Source organism: Diabrotica virgifera, chromosome 2 (genome assembly GCF_917563875.1).
Source record: "Diabrotica virgifera virgifera chromosome 2, PGI_DIABVI_V3a".
NCBI classification, from domain to species: domain Eukaryota; kingdom Metazoa; phylum Arthropoda; class Insecta; order Coleoptera; family Chrysomelidae; genus Diabrotica; species Diabrotica virgifera.
Genome location: NC_065444.1, coordinates 213807487 through 213825235, shown reverse-complemented (window position 1 = coordinate 213825235; position 17749 = coordinate 213807487). Strand labels below are relative to the sequence as shown.

General features: G+C 31.6%; 1 protein-coding gene across 2 annotated transcripts in view; it reads left to right on the top strand.

Moving 5' to 3' along the window:
* The window catches only part of LOC114332134 (membralin), an 893172-nt gene that overhangs the window by 114554 nt on the left and 760869 nt on the right, over nucleotides 1–17749 (top strand). For both annotated transcript variants that reach the window (XM_050643070.1, XM_050643069.1), the window contains exon 5: nucleotides 5901–5991. In XM_050643070.1, coding sequence (XP_050499027.1) covers nucleotides 5901–5991 — 91 coding nt within the window. The remainder of the gene's footprint in view (nucleotides 1–5900; nucleotides 5992–17749) is intronic.

Genomic DNA, 17749 nt, shown 5'->3' with positions numbered 1-17749 from the left:
ATCTCGGGAAAGAGAAATGTGGGACCTAGGAGGATTTCCTGGTTGTGACATTTAAGGGAGTGGTATGGGTGCAGTTCAATACAGTTGTTCAGAGCTGCAGCCAACAAAGTTAAGCTTGCTGTGATGGTAGCCAACCTCCGATAGGAGACGGTACTGCAAGAAGAAGACACCACCATAACAGTTGTCAAAGTCTTTGCTATATAACCTAGTGCTATTTTTGCTCTAAACAGCTTTGTTAGGGTCCAGTCCAAAATATACAATTCTTTTTGTATTAAGGCATTGAATATTCCATCCTCCCTTCGAGATTTAAATGAAACAAAGTTGTTTATGACTAACTTTACATTCTCTATTTTGATGTTGTTTGTTGCAGATAATTCATAGTCTTCTTTACTAGGACGCTTAGGTTACTTAGCTACTCGTCTCAGCCTGAGACTGCTCATCAATTACTGTTGATCCTGGGAAGTGGTTCTGTGGCTGAAGCCCTTTTGACACCAATTAATCTTTTTTCTGCCATTACTCATACCTTCTTCTTTAATCGTCAATACCGAAAAACCTCTTTAATAACGTCTTTTTGGAATCTTTGTTTCACCTACGTCGTTATATTCCCTGTCCTTTCCTCTTTCATTTGATATGTTATACTTAGTTCGCTAATCAATAATCTCTGAGAATCGCTGAAATATCTTTTTGGCTTCACGTCATTTTTGATTTTATTATCTTGTTTTATTCTTCGTTATTTTCGATTGTATACATTACATGCCTATTCCTGAAAATGGCATAATGCTATCTTGGTCTAATCTGTGTAGTTATGTTTTTCCTATTCTCATTATCAGTAACTCAATTAAATTATTTATTTATTTACACGTAGTTAGGAACCTATAGGAAAGAGTCCTATCTCAATTTCCTATCGTTTCATAATTTTAACAAAAATTATTTGTGAACTTGGAATATACGTAAAGCACACAGATAAAATAAAATAAATAAATAAATAATTCAATGTAAAAATGGTCTCGGAAGGCCACTGGGGGCCTTCGGTTTGGTTGTGGCTTCATGAGGTTCTTTGCGGGGATGTTAAGAAGATGAATTTCTAGTCACGTGTCATATTTATCTGAGTAATTCACCAGCCCTTCCTTAATTTTTATTTAAAGCTTTAGTAATGCAGTAATTAATAGCTGGGCACAAACGAAGGTGATTTTTATACAGATTTGGACTGCCACCGTCCAATCTCTTTATGAATCCCTCTATGTTATCTGCTCGTTTATGCCCCCGGCACTCTAGATCGCTGAATGGCCAGTAGTTTTGATCGGTCGCGGGACTGGCCTGTGTGTGTACGTGACGGAAGGTCGACCATTTAAATGATTGAATTGAATGATAATGGCATACCAAGGTGTATCTGTAATGATGGACTTTTGATTAGAATCTCTCCAAGATATCTACATTGGACTTAGACGCCGAGCTTTGCACCTCTCCTCTTTCATTTGGTATGTAATGCGCCTTTATGTGATCATTAATGTAGAAGAAGATATCTCTCTCTTTTTGACAGTGCGTAATCTTCGTTTTATGCAATTAAAAACAATTGAAAATACTTAAATTTTTAAATGTACTTTAAGATTAACTCTTCTGTATATTTCTCTTCTTCTTCTTCTTCTTCTTCTTCAGCTTGATCGCATCCACTCCTGGAGAAAGGCCTCCCCATGAGGTCTCCACTCTTCGCTGGATTTTATGACTGATTTAAAATTGTGTTTTGAAGAATCGGTTGTAATCTTTTAGCTATTAATCTGTAGACTCTACTTGAACTTAACTGAGCTTGAGACCCAATTGTTTCCGCTTCATCGTTTGTGTTTTTTTCTACGTTATGAAATGTTATCAAATGTGTATGTATTTTTTCGGTTCCATGACATCTCGTAACGTGACAGTTCATAACTATACAAATTCGTAACGGACAATTCGTAACGTCCAAATTTAATTATTCTGTGTATTTTTGTTAACGTGGAAACTAATTGTTATTACAGTTATAAATGAAATTATATTTATTATTTTAACGAGTCAGTATCAGGATAAATATTTTTAAGGCAATTCATATTTTTAAGGCATTTAATAAGGTAATTATAATCTTTCCTTTACAAAATGTTTACTTAGAAAGTAGGGAATGTCTAAAGACGGTTGTCGACAAGATTTCATTCTCCCTTCATTTCTTCCTCCTCGCTGCCATTCTCTGTTATCTGTACACCCAAGTATGTGAGTTGTTCTACTATTTCTATATTAGCGTCGTCTATTGTTAAATTCTGGAAGTTTAGTTGGTCCTTGCTTGTATTAGGGATTTAGTTTTATCTATGTTGAGGCCAGCCCTATTTCTTTCGCATTTTCCTCAAGCTCCACATATAGTTCTGTGAGGTCTCTTGCGGTTCTTTCCATCAAGTTTACATCATCTGCGTACACCGCAATCTGCTTAGACTTATTAAACAATATTTTTTTTGTTTATGGACATTTTTCTGATTACATAATTCCATACATACAGTGCGTCCATAAAGTAACGCATAAATTCGTTATTTCGTAAACCGGCGACTTCAAGGAAAAATCCCGAAACAGGTCGATTTTTATTTTTAAATTACGATTTTTTTGGCATATATATCATCCTTGTGATGTCATCCATCTGGGCGTGATGACGTAATCGATAATTTTTTTAAATAGGAACAGGGGTCATGTTATAGCTCATTTGAAAGGGTATTTAATTCTCTATCCAATAATATAAACATTAACATAATTATTTATACAAGGTGTTCAAAAAACATTTTTTTAATTAAAATAAGTGAGACAAAAAGAAGAATATATGTAATTTATTTTAAATTAAAATGCATTTTACTACTGTCAGTAAAGAGAAAAAAATTTTATTTGACAAATAAACATTGATTTTCGTTTAAACGAAATGTTCAAACTGCCAAGGGACAGGTGGGTGGCAGTTTTAACATTGAATTTAAGCGAAAAACAATATTTATTTGTCAAATAAACATTTTTTCCTGTTTTCTGACAACAGTAAAACATTTTGAATTAAATAAATTAGATACATTCTTCTTTTTGTCTCAATTATTTTAATTAAAAAAATGTTTTTTTGAACACCTTGTATAAATCAATATGTTAATGTTTATATTAATGAATAGAGAATTGAATACCCTTTTAAATGAGCTATCACATGACCCCTATTCTCATTTAAAAAAATCATCGATTACGTCATCATGCCCAGATGGATGACGTCACTAGCATGATATATATGCCAAAAAATCGGAATTTAAAAATAAAAATCGACCTGTTTCGGGATTTTTCCTTAATATCGCCGGTTTACGAAATAATGAATTTATGCGTTACTTTATGGACGCACTGTATATTAAACAGAGTCGGTGCCAGCCCATCTCCCTGTTTTAGTCCTTTAGTTATCTGGAAGGGATCTGTCAATTCATTTTGAACTCGTACTTGCGCTTCTGTATGAGTCATGGTCACTTGAACTAATTTACCAATTTTCTTAGTATACCAAATTCTTGCATAATCACATATATTTCATCTCTATGTATGTTATCATAGGCTTGTCTAAAATCTACAAAGATTTGGTAGATATCTATGTCGTGCTCTCAGGCTTTAGCTAATATTTGTTTCACGTTGAACAGCTGGGCAGTGTTTTACCGTTGATTGAAATACCAATACCATCAATCAACGGTTTTACCCAGTTCCATTTTATTTGGGCAATTCTTCAATAAATGACATCTTCCATCGTCATCCTGCTTCGCACGTCCCGATTTCGTAAATGTTCTCTCAGAGAAACTCGTTCGATGGCCTCTGTATTGTTCTTAATATATTGGCTGATATGGTCTCCATTTCTTAGGCCATAAATGATAGAATAGAACCGTCGAATACTTCTGAATATATTTTACATTATTAATCATAATAATTATTTATTTAAGTTCTATTTATATTATCTTATATTCAATTATTTGTGTGATATTTACGTTATATTCAATTAAAACTAACTCAATGTCTGCTAAGCAGATTGATTCTTTTCAAGACATCGATATCAGCAACAGTAAAAATTAATCTTATTTTTAATAAAACATAAAAATTATTTTGTTTTTCAATGTTTGCAATGTTTTAGTGTTTCTCTTACAATAGATGAAAATTATTTTATGGTAGTTTTAATTGTTTTATTTGTCTATTAGTGAAGTGTATTTAATTCACTTATACTCCATCTAACTAACTTACCATTGCACGTCATCCGCGTCATAGCCCGTGACGTCACATGATACCAACACGAAATATTTAGGCGGTATGTGTGTTCTTTTTTAGAATCACTTTGCCGAGTACACTGGCATTACAGCCACTAGACATATTTTATTATATACGCGTAGAAATAATATTTAAAGATTTCTATTAATTTTAACTTAAATAAATACACAATAATATGTTTCATTTAATTCGTATAAATGGATGATAAAGCGTTTTTATGAAGCACATTTGTTCGGAATACACTGTAACTATAATCGAACGAAGGTGATATTTTGGCATAAATTGGTAACATTTATTTGACAGTTGCGGTGATGACACTTCATATTTGTTTATATTATTTACTATAAGTATTTGTTTCATTATATTTACTGTTTTTATTATGTACTTTAACGTAAGATTATAACTTAATTCTTGTTTTCTATTTCTAAAGTTTTTAATTATTTACATTGAATATTAATTTGTTTTGCTGTATAATCCACTTCCGCAAAAATTGTGTGATGTATTTGTTTTAAAATGACTTCAAGAGTTTTTTGTAATTGGACAACAATGTCAACTTAGATCTCTAACGTAGGGCCGGTATTTCCAACCTCACTTAAGCCAAAGCTTACTTTAAGCCTTTGCTTAAGCTTAGATGCCTGTATTTCCACTTCAATTTGAGGCTTAAGCCTAGGCTTAAACCAAATAATTTTAAACGCGCGCGGGAGTTGGTTTAAGCCTTTGCTTAAAATTTGTTTTCTGTTTTTTGAGGTTATTTGTATAGATTATTAATTATAGAGTTGTTTTGAAAACCAACTTTTAAGTAATAACGTTATTATTGGATTATTAAATAATAATCTATTAATTTATTAATCTTAATAACGATTATTAAAATTCTTACTACTTTTGTAAGGTGTAGGCACATGAAAATTGTTTATTTCTACAATGCTTGGTAGGTATATTTATTTTACAAAAATAAACTTACATTCCAATTTGACATTTTAAGGAATATATCCAATAAACAAAATTACAAAGACGGATCTATTGCTTATGCAAAATAACAATAAAAATATAACCAGAGAAAATATAGACAATAAACTAAAAACACATGTACCATGTACACACAATTAAGTGAAGTAAAAATAACATTGATACAGGTGACAAGATAAAATTAAATGTCAACAGTAGTGGTTTTTTACCTCAGAACAGTTAGCTCTGGCACTCTGACGTATTCAGAGGTACCAAACCAATTAACTTTACAGCTGAGCATCAGTTTAGTTAAGAGAATGATGGAAATACGGCACCCAGCTTAAGCTTCTCTTTAACTTTTGACACAGGCTTAGCTAAGCAAAAGCTTAAGTAGCTATTGAAATACCGGCCCGTAGATAATGATGTGCAACGGTAAGTAAATTAGATGGACTGTAAAATATACATAATATACATTTTTGTACATATCATCTACAAAAATAGGTAATAGTTAATAGAACACATGAAAATCTTTGTGTATCATTTTCTTCTTATAACGCGTTTTCATCCTTTATCAGGTTTCTGTGTATAGTAAAAAAAATTTATAGTATTTATTTATATTATTTTGCTGCAATTTTGTTTATTGATCTGTAAATGCCTAATAATAATTTGGGCTTTTATTGTTGCAGAAATGTTGTCTCTGGAGAGCACTATCGATTTGTTAGTATGTGGATGGCTCGGACTTCGTATTTTGCTGCTTTCTTCATCATGATTGTATTCGTAAGTATTTTTTAATTACATTTAATATATTTTGACGAAAAAGTCGACTCCCTTCAATTTAGCTTGGTTTACATCGATTATGTACTAAATTTTACCTTACTTTAAATTTTTTCGTCTTAATAGTTTCAGCGTTTTAATGGACTGCCTAGTCAATATTCTTTGTTTTAGTCCTGACTTTTATTTATATTTATAACAATATAGATGACCCGCCGAACCACGTACCGCCTTAGAATTAAATATTGTGTCAAAGTTTAATACCTTGAAACTAACAGAGAGCCAGAAAAGAAAAAAAAAATAACAAAAGCCTTCTGTACGAAAAAAGTTTACTTAATTTAATGCTTTCTGATAATTAAGATTTTTGGCCTTTTTTATGTCCGTAAATATAAAACGATGACAGTTTTTCGATGCGCGAGAACGCGACATATAATATAATCATCCATGCACGAAACATAAAAACTCCAAGTTGTTTCCGCAAACTTCCAAAGATTGGCCTTGCGATTTGTATATTGTCATTGCAAAAGTCAAACGCATGGAAAATTGTAGGCACCTAAAACCAAATGGTTAATCCGTTGGAATCAACATTATACGCAGGATCAAGACTTCCTCTCGTTATATCTTATCTAGATGATCATTGTCGCAATGAGATTATTCATTAGCTTTTTTACAGTCATTCAGCACATTTACAACTGATCCTACGTTTAATTGTAAATTGTAAGGTGGGAGTCCAGACAATTGAAATGAATACAAACACTCCGATATGGTATTGTACTCGCTGTTGTTGTGTTCGATGTGCACTCATTATACTTCATTTTGTGTCACTCTACACAAACTCTCTAAACCATTTTGTTTGTAATGTTAAATGGTCATAAGGAATTTTTCATTTATGTGCTTTGTGTGGCAAAATAAGACTTCATTTAGGTATTTCGTTAAAGAAACGTGTTAATTAAGAGATTTTTTAGTGGTTGAAAATAAACATAACCTCAAACCTGTTTACGTTCTAATAGTTGCATTAAATTAAACCACCTGGGCAAAAACGAACAAAAATCTCTTAATTAACACGTTTCTTTAACTAAATACCTAAATGAAAAGTCTTATTTTGTCACACAAACCACGTAAACAATAAATTAAAAATTCCTTATGCGTGTTTAACATTATAAACAAAATTGTTTGGAGTCAAATATAAGCTCCTCCCAATTTTGTGACGTCAAGACTTAGGATGTCCATTGCCGATGTTAAGTCACAATGACGACCTCTCGTGGATTTCGGCGGAACTAAAATTGAGGGCGTTTTTCTTCTTTTTATTTTTTTGCCTGCTATAATGGGGGTTTTTAATGTCAAATCGTTGTCAAATTTTGAATTTTCAACGCGTGCGATGTCTTGTGACAGCCAGCTGATAAAGAAAAATAGATGTTTTTATTTAATACGAGTATTAAATAGGGAACTTCATAAAATTTTAAATTAAAAAAAATGTTATAAATCACAACAGAACATAATTTAAAATATGTATCAAAGATAAAAACGTTGTTTTTATATTCCGTTGGCCCCTAAAGACGATTCTAAATTCAAATTAAAGCAGCTGTCCCAAAACGCGTCGTGACGTCATACGGTTATATGTTTACATTCTGCACCAACAAAGTAAACAAAATTGTATATAATTTTTAATTAGACATTATACGTCAGTAGAAAATACAGTTATGTTACGTCACAAGTGTTTTTGATCGTTTGAACTTATACTTATACTTTAAAAAATGGCACTAACAACACTTATAGTGTTTTCTTTTATTTTCCATAGTAGTCCTTCTTTCCTTTCCTTTAAAAACTGTATCAAACTCCAATCTCAACAAACTGGTATATATTATTACAATGACAAACGATAAATATCATTAGAATATAAATATTTTTCCCTTATTCCGCGACGATGAGCTGGCCAAATACCCAAGTAGGTAGAGGCTAATAAACTAAAGAAGAATATACCTAAATATAACCATAAACATAACCATATAGTCCAACTATGTGACGTCACGGGTCGTTTGAACTATTTTAAATCACAGAAGATTTTAAATTTGTACGTCTAAGTTATTATGAGTTTTTGAAGTGTGACATTTTGGAAATCTCATTTTTAAACAAAACTGAACATTATTATGTAATAAAAAAATGTACAAGTTCCCTATTTATTGTTTATATTGTGGACATTGTGGAGAGGTTGTGGCATGGCATTATGGTCACATTATAGTTGCCTTGGGTTGGGTTTATTTTAGAGCCCACAAAATATACTGTTTTATTTAAAATGTAATTAATAACTTAACCTTTATAATACTTTAACCTTATTTATTATAATTTTAAAGCAAACAAAAATATCCACGTATATTTTTCCAATTACTTTTTCAATCATAAGATTTTCATCTTGTATAAATATCTTGTTGGTAAGTAGGTATTTACGAGAGTATTAGTAAACATGACAAAAGTACATAACAGTAATAAACATTAATAAAATTAATAAGAGAGAAATAAACCATATACACAAATAAAATTGGAGCATCTCAACACTGTTTAGGCTAAGAGTTTCTCTAGAATTCTCTAAAAAGAAAAATAGTATAGAAGATACTTGGTTAGCAAAAGAGTATCAAATATTTTGGACGATGAAAATTAAGGTAATTAAGGGTAAGGTAAAAGGTATTTAAATGTGATTGCCTACTAAATACCTTTTCACAGGTTACGCAAACTACAGGCTTTTGTTAATTTCAACAATTTAAATAGTATATTACTCAACGAGCATGTAATGATGGCTATTACTCACTCTGATGAATTACGACACTCGCCTTAATAGCCATTACATGCGAGTAGAATACTATACTTTTTCTACGACCTTTTTTTTTATTTTAATTAGTAGAAAATATAATTATTATCAACAACTCGAGATTTAAATTATAATAATTTACAAAAAATACCTAAATGATGTTTACCCCTAGTACGTGGCTGAATAATTGGTTGCCTACTATTACCAAATTCTTATTAGTTCAGAAATAGTCAATCAAAGTTCTATTCTTTTCCGAAAAATTATAAGCATAAATTTGTACCTACTGTCGGTGAATCTAATAAATAGGAAAAGGCTGTTATCGGTGGACGTATTTCATATAGTTATAATGTATATTTACATTTAACTATAAATAATGTAATAATATAACTATATATAATATGTTACAACATATTTAACACAATATAACTTGAAAAATAAACACAATATTAGTTATAAATGCCAATTAACACAAACAAAATCTGTCACTAAAATAAATGATAAACGTCAAAATTTTTTAGTAAACAAGATATAAACGTAAAAAATATACTGACATTGTTACAGTTAAAATTCCTTTAAACATTTTTCGAAGTTAATTATTGATATAAATTACAATAATTATTATTGTATAAAATAAACAAGTTTAAGTAATTTTATTTGCATTTTATATACGATTAATGTTAAAAGTGGCATGCGCCACTTGAATTTAACTTCAGCCCGTGAGTAATGACCCGTGAGTAATGAACTATTACTTACGGGTACAGTAATGTGTGCTATTTTCTATGAAAAAATAGCAAATAATGAGCATGTTGTTAAACAGTTTGTAAGAAAAAATTCAACATCCCGTATCTCGGAAACGAAGCATTTGCGGACATATGTTTATAAAGCAAACTGTCATTATTTTTTTATGCAGAATTAACCCTTAAAGTTTGTCGCACTTATTTAGAAACACCCTGTATTGTTGAAGAACATGGCTAGTTGTCAAAGTACCTAACTTTTTCATTATCCAACCTAAGTGAATGAGTCAAAAAGCAGTATGTTAAGAAAGGCTAAGGCTACAATTGAGTTTTAATTTAAATATTTTTTAAATGCTAGAATATTCCACAGGGTGTTACGAACTTACATAAAAAAGTATGTGTGTACTTTGTACGCACGTAAGAAGTTATACTTCTATCATAATATAATCTAACTTCATATTATGATTTCAACGAAATCAATATACCTATCTACTTTACAGTTTTTTTTGTATTATATTTAAATATTAAACTAATTTTAGAAAGAACAAAAAGAATACCAAACATTTTTTAAGGATATGACTTTGTCTGGATTTGAACAGGGGACCTCTCGATCCCTAGGCGGATGCTCTACCGATCAGCTACATTAATTGAAAATAAATATTTTCAATAATACTTAATAGGAGGTAGAGAAATCCACAGACATAAAAATTATAAAAAAAAAAAAAAATAAAACGGGATAATACCCGAAGGTTGGCTGTATACCATCTAGTTAAATAAAATTAACATGAAGTAAAACTCCCTAGTGTAGTTGGTATATTTAATAAAAATTATAAAAAATTTTAAAAATCCAAACGGATTACGTTCAAAACGTTTTCGGACTTATCAGTCCATCATCAGTGAACCTAAAAGTAAGTAATCTCACTTAGTAAAATTGAAAAGGGTGAAATTTTGAATGTTAAAAATTGAAAAGTGTGGTTACGATTACTTACTCTCTGTCCTTGCTAAATAGCCACAATGCCAAACACTGGTCAAGATGTATGTTCTAACTACATGGTGAAATCTGATCTACAATTTGGCTTACATTGGATGCCAACGGATTAGTACTAGGAACATGATGCTCTACTCCATTAATTAAGAGATTTTTTTATAATTAGGTCTACATTGAACTACGTTTAGTCTGTCAATGATTTAGAAGGAAGTTGAAATACTTCAAATGTCAGTAACATTGACATCCAGGAAAGGGAATTTTTAAGGTATTAACCAAGGTCAAGATCCAATGTGGTTACGGAAATTTAAGTTTAAGACTGTGTTGGAATTTTAATTTTTAATATTAGAATTTAAAATTTACTATTTTTATAAAAATATTACAACCATTACCATAAACTTGACTATAAAATTAAATTTGATCGAACTTATTGTCATAATATGGTAATGAAAACAAAATGTAAGATAGAATTATTGGTTAATGAAAGTTAATAATTTTTTTGGCCTAAAATAGCCTTGTGGGTGAAAGTTAAAACGTTGAAGTGATACAACCGTTGTTTAGTGTGTATAGAAATATAAATTTGTTAACTGTAATGTTGGTTGTATAAGTCTAGTAAGATATTGATTCTGTATGAAATTAACCAATTAAAAAAATTTGGTGAGAATTGAGGTAACTGATATAAGATTGTTAAGTGAAAAATATAAATAATTGACGGGATGTGAAAATGTGTTAGTTATAGTCAAAAATATAGGAAGTATTATAACATTATGCATATAAAAGAAAATGGAATTATTTGATTGTTAAATTAAAACTAAGTTGATAAAATGTGTAAATGAACAAAAGATTCAAAAGAAGTGCGTCAACCGGATGCACAAAACACAAACTGTATTTGGAAAATAATTAAAAGTTAAAAATAGTAAAATAAGAATAAAGTTGTAAAGTTAGAGATTAGAGTGGCTAGAAAGATAGATGCAACATATTAAAATTTTTTTTTTGAATTTTTAAGAAAAAATGTTTTTTAAAAAATGAAAAAAAAAAAGAAAAAGAAAGAGAAAAATAAACTAAAAAGGAAAAAGGACCTGTATGAAAAAGGAAGAATTAAATGAATAGCGTAGTAAAACATTTTGGAAAAGATAAACGAACGAAGTAAAGACCCAAGCGGCGAATAGACAAATAGATAAGGTCAATGATTTATGAAGGGAAAAGTAGGGTGAGAAAATGGCAAAGGGTGAATTAGTTGTGTTGGTGTTATTGGGGGTTGTAGAGTAAATGATTAGTATGAAAGGAGATTTTGGAAATAGAAGGAAGTGAAGTATGAAAAAGAATGAAAAAGAAGGTTAAGTTAAAGGTTTTATGGGTGAGGTCAGGAAAGTTGTTAAGATTGAAGGATAAATTGAAAAAACAAGGAATTTAGGAAAAAAGTTGGCGGTGAATTGGAGTAAAATTGCGATTAAGGGAGGTTTGTCTATTCACACAATTGGGACTGGACCTCAAGTCTCGGATAATCTCCAAATCCTCATACAAGTCCAATCGGAGTGTGTTTTTCTGCTGTATATTGTGCACCAACTGGACACCCTCAGGAATCTTAAGTTCATGTCTATTGACTTTAAGGTGATGTGAGAAGGAGGAAGTAGTATCTCTCTTACTATGTTCTAGGGATCTGGTGGCAAGAGATCTACAAGTTCTACCGATGTAGGTAGCATCACAATCTGAGCAAGAGAGTTTATATACACCACTACGGTTCATGTAGTTGATTGGATCCTTAGTATTGGTCAAACTCTTGTTAAGGGTGTTATTAACTTTAAAAGAAATTTTTATATTATCACAGGAGTTGGTAATAATGTATTTAACTCTTTCAGATAGATTAGGGTTATGGAAAGGCAATGAAGCATAAATCGGAGTTGTTGTAGATGAAGTAGAAGAAAAAGCTGACTGTTGAAGTAATCTGAGCTCTCTTTTATGTTGGAGTTTATTGATGATGTCAGGGTCATAACCATTGTTTATAGCAATCTGTTTAATGATGTTTAATTCTTTGTTAAATTCTGTTGATGAAAGAGGAATAGAATTTAATCTGTGGATAAAACTACGGAATGAAGAAAGTTTGTGGGAAAGAGGATGATTAGATGATGAATGAATTACCTGATCTGTTTGAGTAGGTTTACGGTAGATCCCAAAGCTGAAATGGTCATCTAGTCTGGTGATAGAAAGGTCTAAGAAATTAATGGAGTTAGAAGTTTCTAGTTCCATAGTGAAAGTGATTTTTGGATGAATTTGATTTATTTTATGAAGTAAATTCTGTGCTGAGTTGGAATCGCCTGAGATCAGAAGTAAACAATCATCTACAAAACGGAACCAGTGTAAAATCCCAGTATTTTTATGATATAGTTGGATTCTAAATGATCCATAAAAACATCAGCTAGGAACGGGGATAAGCAACTACCCATTGCTAGACCATCAGGTTGTTGGTAAAAGTTGTTATTGAAAACAAAGTAATCTTGAGATAGACAAATTTTGAGAATGTTTATGATAGACGAAGTGGTATTAGGGGTGATAGAGTTATTTAAAAGAAGTGCACAAGATTCTCTACTTGATACTTTAGGTTATATTAACATCAATTTTTTAATGTCAGACATTCAGGATAAGGTTGATCACTCTCGCACAGTTAAATTCAATACAGTCAATAATAAATTACAACGTTTGGTTAACAATAAGATTAGATCTGATCAACAAAAAACTTTAAACAAGAATAAGTTCTCCAATTTTCGATTCCATCCAAGAATCAAAAATCTTTCCAAAGTTCAATTTTCCGATGATGAATTAAAACTATTGAATCTCGGCCTCAAACACTCCATTCCCACCAATTTGTCTGTCAAAGATCTTGAGAGTCTTTCTATTGAGACTGATACAGTCATTCAAAATCTTTCCATTTCTCTTACACAAAAAACTTCTATCAGAAATTCTTGTATCCAAACCATCAATAAATTCAAAAATAAACTTTCTAACAATAACCATTCTATTAATTACAACAATTCATCATCGTCTTCTTCTCTTACACCTAATCCAGCCCACAGTAACAACATTTCTTCAACTTCTTCATTTCCCAATTTTTCTCTTAAAAAAACCAATTCTCTTTTATCCACCTTAAAGTCAATAAAAAATAAGATTAAAAACCATCAACTTGTTTTTAGTAAAGCAGATAAGGGCAACTGTCTTGTTATTTTAGAACAACAACTATACATTGATAAAGTCACTTCCTTTCTTGACACCAATAATTTTACCCTTCTTCCTGTTGATCCATCTAAATCTTTTGTTTCAAAATTGAAAAATAATTTAAAACAATATTCTGATTTCTTCTCTGAACATGAAGCACCATACAATAAAATTCCATCTAATCCATTGATCCCTAGGTTATACGGTTTACCAAAGATCCACAAAGTTGACATTCCTATCCGTCCCGTCGTCAGTTTTATAAACACCCCAGTTTCTATTTTATCTAAATTCATTCTAAAAATTATCAAGAACTTCATAAACTTCACTCCCCAATTTACAGTTTTGAATTCTCGGCAATTAGTTGAAAAACTTCAACTTATTAATCTTAATCCGAATATTACTATGCTTTCCTTTGATGTTAGCAATTTATTTACCTCAGTACCCAAACATGAATCTATTAGTCTGGTTAACTCACTTCTTTTAAATAACTCTATCACCCCTAATACCACTTCGTCTATCATAAACATTCTCAAAATTTGTCTATCTCAAGATTACTTTGTTTTCAATAACAACTTTTACCAACAACCTGATGGTCTAGCAATGGGTAGTTGCTTATCCCCGTTCCTAGCTGATGTTTTTATGGATCATTTAGAATCCAACTATATCATAAAAAATACTGAGATTTTACACTGGTTCCGTTTTGTAGATGATTGTTTACTTCTGATCTCAGGCGATTCCAACTCAGCACAGAATTTACTTCATAAAATAAATCAAATTCATCCAAAAATCACTTTCACTATGGAACTAGAAACTTCTAACTCCATTAATTTCTTAGACCTTTCTATCACCAGACTAGATGACCATTTCAGCTTTGGGATCTACCGTAAACCTACTCAAACAGATCAGTTAATTCATTCATCATCTAATCATCCTCTTTCCCACAAACTTTCTTCATTCCGTAGTTTTATCCACAGATTAAATTCTATTCCTCTTTCATCAACAGAATTTAACAAAGAATTAAACATCATTAAACAGATTGCTATAAACAATGGTTATGACCCTGACATCATCAATAAACTCCAACATAAAAGAGAGCTCAGATTACTTCAACAGTCAGCTTTTTCTTCTACTTCATCTACAACAACTCCGATTTATGCTTCATTGCCTTTCCATAACCCTAATCTATCTGAAAGAGTTAAATACATTATTACCAACTCCTGTGATAATATAAAAATTTCTTTTAAAGTTAATAACACCCTTAACAAGAGTTTGACCAATACTAAGGATCCAATCAACTACATGAACCGTAGTGGTGTATATAAACTCTCTTGCTCAGATTGTGATGCTACCTACATCGGTAGAACTTGTAGATCTCTTGCCACCAGATCCCTAGAACATAGTAAGAGAGATACTACTTCCTCCTTCTCACATCACCTTAAAGTCAATAGACATGAACTTAAGATTCCTGAGGGTGTCCAGTTGGTGCACAATATACAGCAGAAAAACACACTCCGATTTGACTTGTATGAGGATTTGGAGATTATCCGAGACTTGAGGTCCAGTCCCAATTGTGTGAATAGACAAACCTCCCTTAATCGCAATTTTACTCCCATTCACCGTCAACTTTTTTCCTAAATTCCTTGTTTTTTCAATTTATCCTTCAATCTTAGCAACTTTCCTGACCTCACCCATAAAACCTTTAACTTAACCTTCTTTTTCATTCTTTTTCATACTTCACTTCCTTCTATTTCCAAAATCTCCTTTCATACTAATCATTTACTCTACAACCCCCAATAACACCAACACAACTAATTCACCCTTTGCCATTTTCTCACCCTACTTTTCCCTTCATAAATCATTGACCTTATCTATTTGTCTATTCGCCGCTTGGGTCTTTACTTCGTTCGTTTATCTTTTCCAAAATGTTTTACTACGCTATTCATTTAATTCTTCCTTTTTCATACAGGTCCTTTTTCCTTTTTAGTTTATTTTTCTCTTTCTTTTTCTTTTTATTTTTCATTTTTTAAAAAACATTTTTTCTTAAAAATTCAAAAAAAAAATTTTAATATGTTGCATCTATCTTTCTAGCCACTCTAATCTCTAACTTTACAACTTTATTCTTATTTTACTATTTTTAACTTTTAATTATTTTCCAAATACAGTTTGTGTTTTGTGCATCCGGTTGACGCACTTCTTTTGAATCTTTTGTTCATTTACACATTTAGTCGTCGCTGGGCCATCGAGGTGTAAACATCGTTAAAGCGCTCCGAAAAACCGGTGATTAAGAATTCTAATTATCTTATCAACAACAATAAAAAAAAACCCATTAGCAATAAGTGAGAAAAACAAAACAATATGTTCCCTTCGGGGAATCTTATTGGGTTCAGAAATGGACAACCAGTTTATCAACAACAAAACATACAGAGTGATCCAATAAATTTACAAATACCACAAGCAACCAATAACCAACTACAGTGGCAGCCAACAATGATGAAGCAACCAGAAAATGCAATGAACATGAATATGCCAACTATGCAACAACAGTATCATACAACTCCTATACAGACAGTAAATACCAACCAGTTCAGCTCTCAACCAGTTCAGCAGCAAATGCCGACATCAAGTAAAAATAGTGCAAATATCGAAGACAGAGAAACTCACTATATGACATCAACCAGCGAAGATGAAGAAGAAAATCAGACAAACAGTAAAAACGCTTGGCAAGTCATGGGAAGCAATAAAAGAAAGAAAATACATAACAACAAACCAAATCCAAGCGAAATTGAAACAGGTAACCGATTCCAACCGCTGTCGAAAGAAACAGAAGAAAATATTGGAAACGTCGAAACCAACAAAATACCAAAACCTCCACCAATATTTGTACACGGGGTACAGGATTTCAAAGAGATGACAAAGCAATTAGAGGAAATAGCCAAAAAAGAAGAATACCAGACAAAAAGTTTAATAAACAACGTTGTCAAAATAAATTGTGAAACACCAGAAATATACCGAAAATTGGTTAAGGAGTTCAAGGAAAAAAATATATACCATCACACGTACCAACTAAAAGAAGAACGAGCCTACAGAATCGTGATCAGATACTTACATCACTCAACCAATACTGATGACATAAAAAGTGAGCTATCTCAGTTAGGGCACAAAGTGAGAAACATAGTTAATGTAAAACAACAAAAAACCAAAGAACCACTTAATCTCTTCTTTGTAGATTTAGAACCCGCGCAAAACAACAAAGATGTCTATAATATAACAGGCCTACAGAACAGAGTAGTACACATAGAACCTCCACGAACTCAAAAAAACAGTATAATACAGTGCATGAGATGCCAACAATATGGACATTCCAAATCATATTGTAATAAACCATACGTCTGTGTAAAATGCGGAGGCTCACACAATACCACCACGTGCAAAAAGTCAAAGGAGATGCCAGCCATATGTGCGTTATGCAATGGAGGCCACCCAGCCAATTACAAGGGATGTGATCACTATAAGAAACTTACCAAAGGAAGCAATAAAAACAATGGAGAGCATCAAAACCCATCAGCAATCTACACAAATGATATATACACAAGAAACACACAACAACTATCCAATCCACTGCCCCAGGGCATGAGCTATGCTGAAGTAACTAAACGCAACCAAACAGAAGATACAACCACTGTGTTAAACAAGTTTTTGGAAGAATTCAAGAATCTATTCAACCAACTAATCCAACAAAATAGCATGGTCCTCAACATGCTTACCATGCTTATGAACAAAATGAAATAAATGGCTAAGTTTCTTCGAATAGCCCAATGGAATGCCAACGGCCTTCCAAGCCATACAGAAGAAGTGAAAATATTTCTAGACATAAATAAAATTGACATATTTTTAATTAGTGAAACACACTTCACAAACAGAACTTATTTTAACATACCTAAATATAAACTATATCATACTGAGCATCCTGACGGCACAGCCCACGGAGGTACAGCAATACTCATCAAAGAAAATATTAAACATCATGAACTA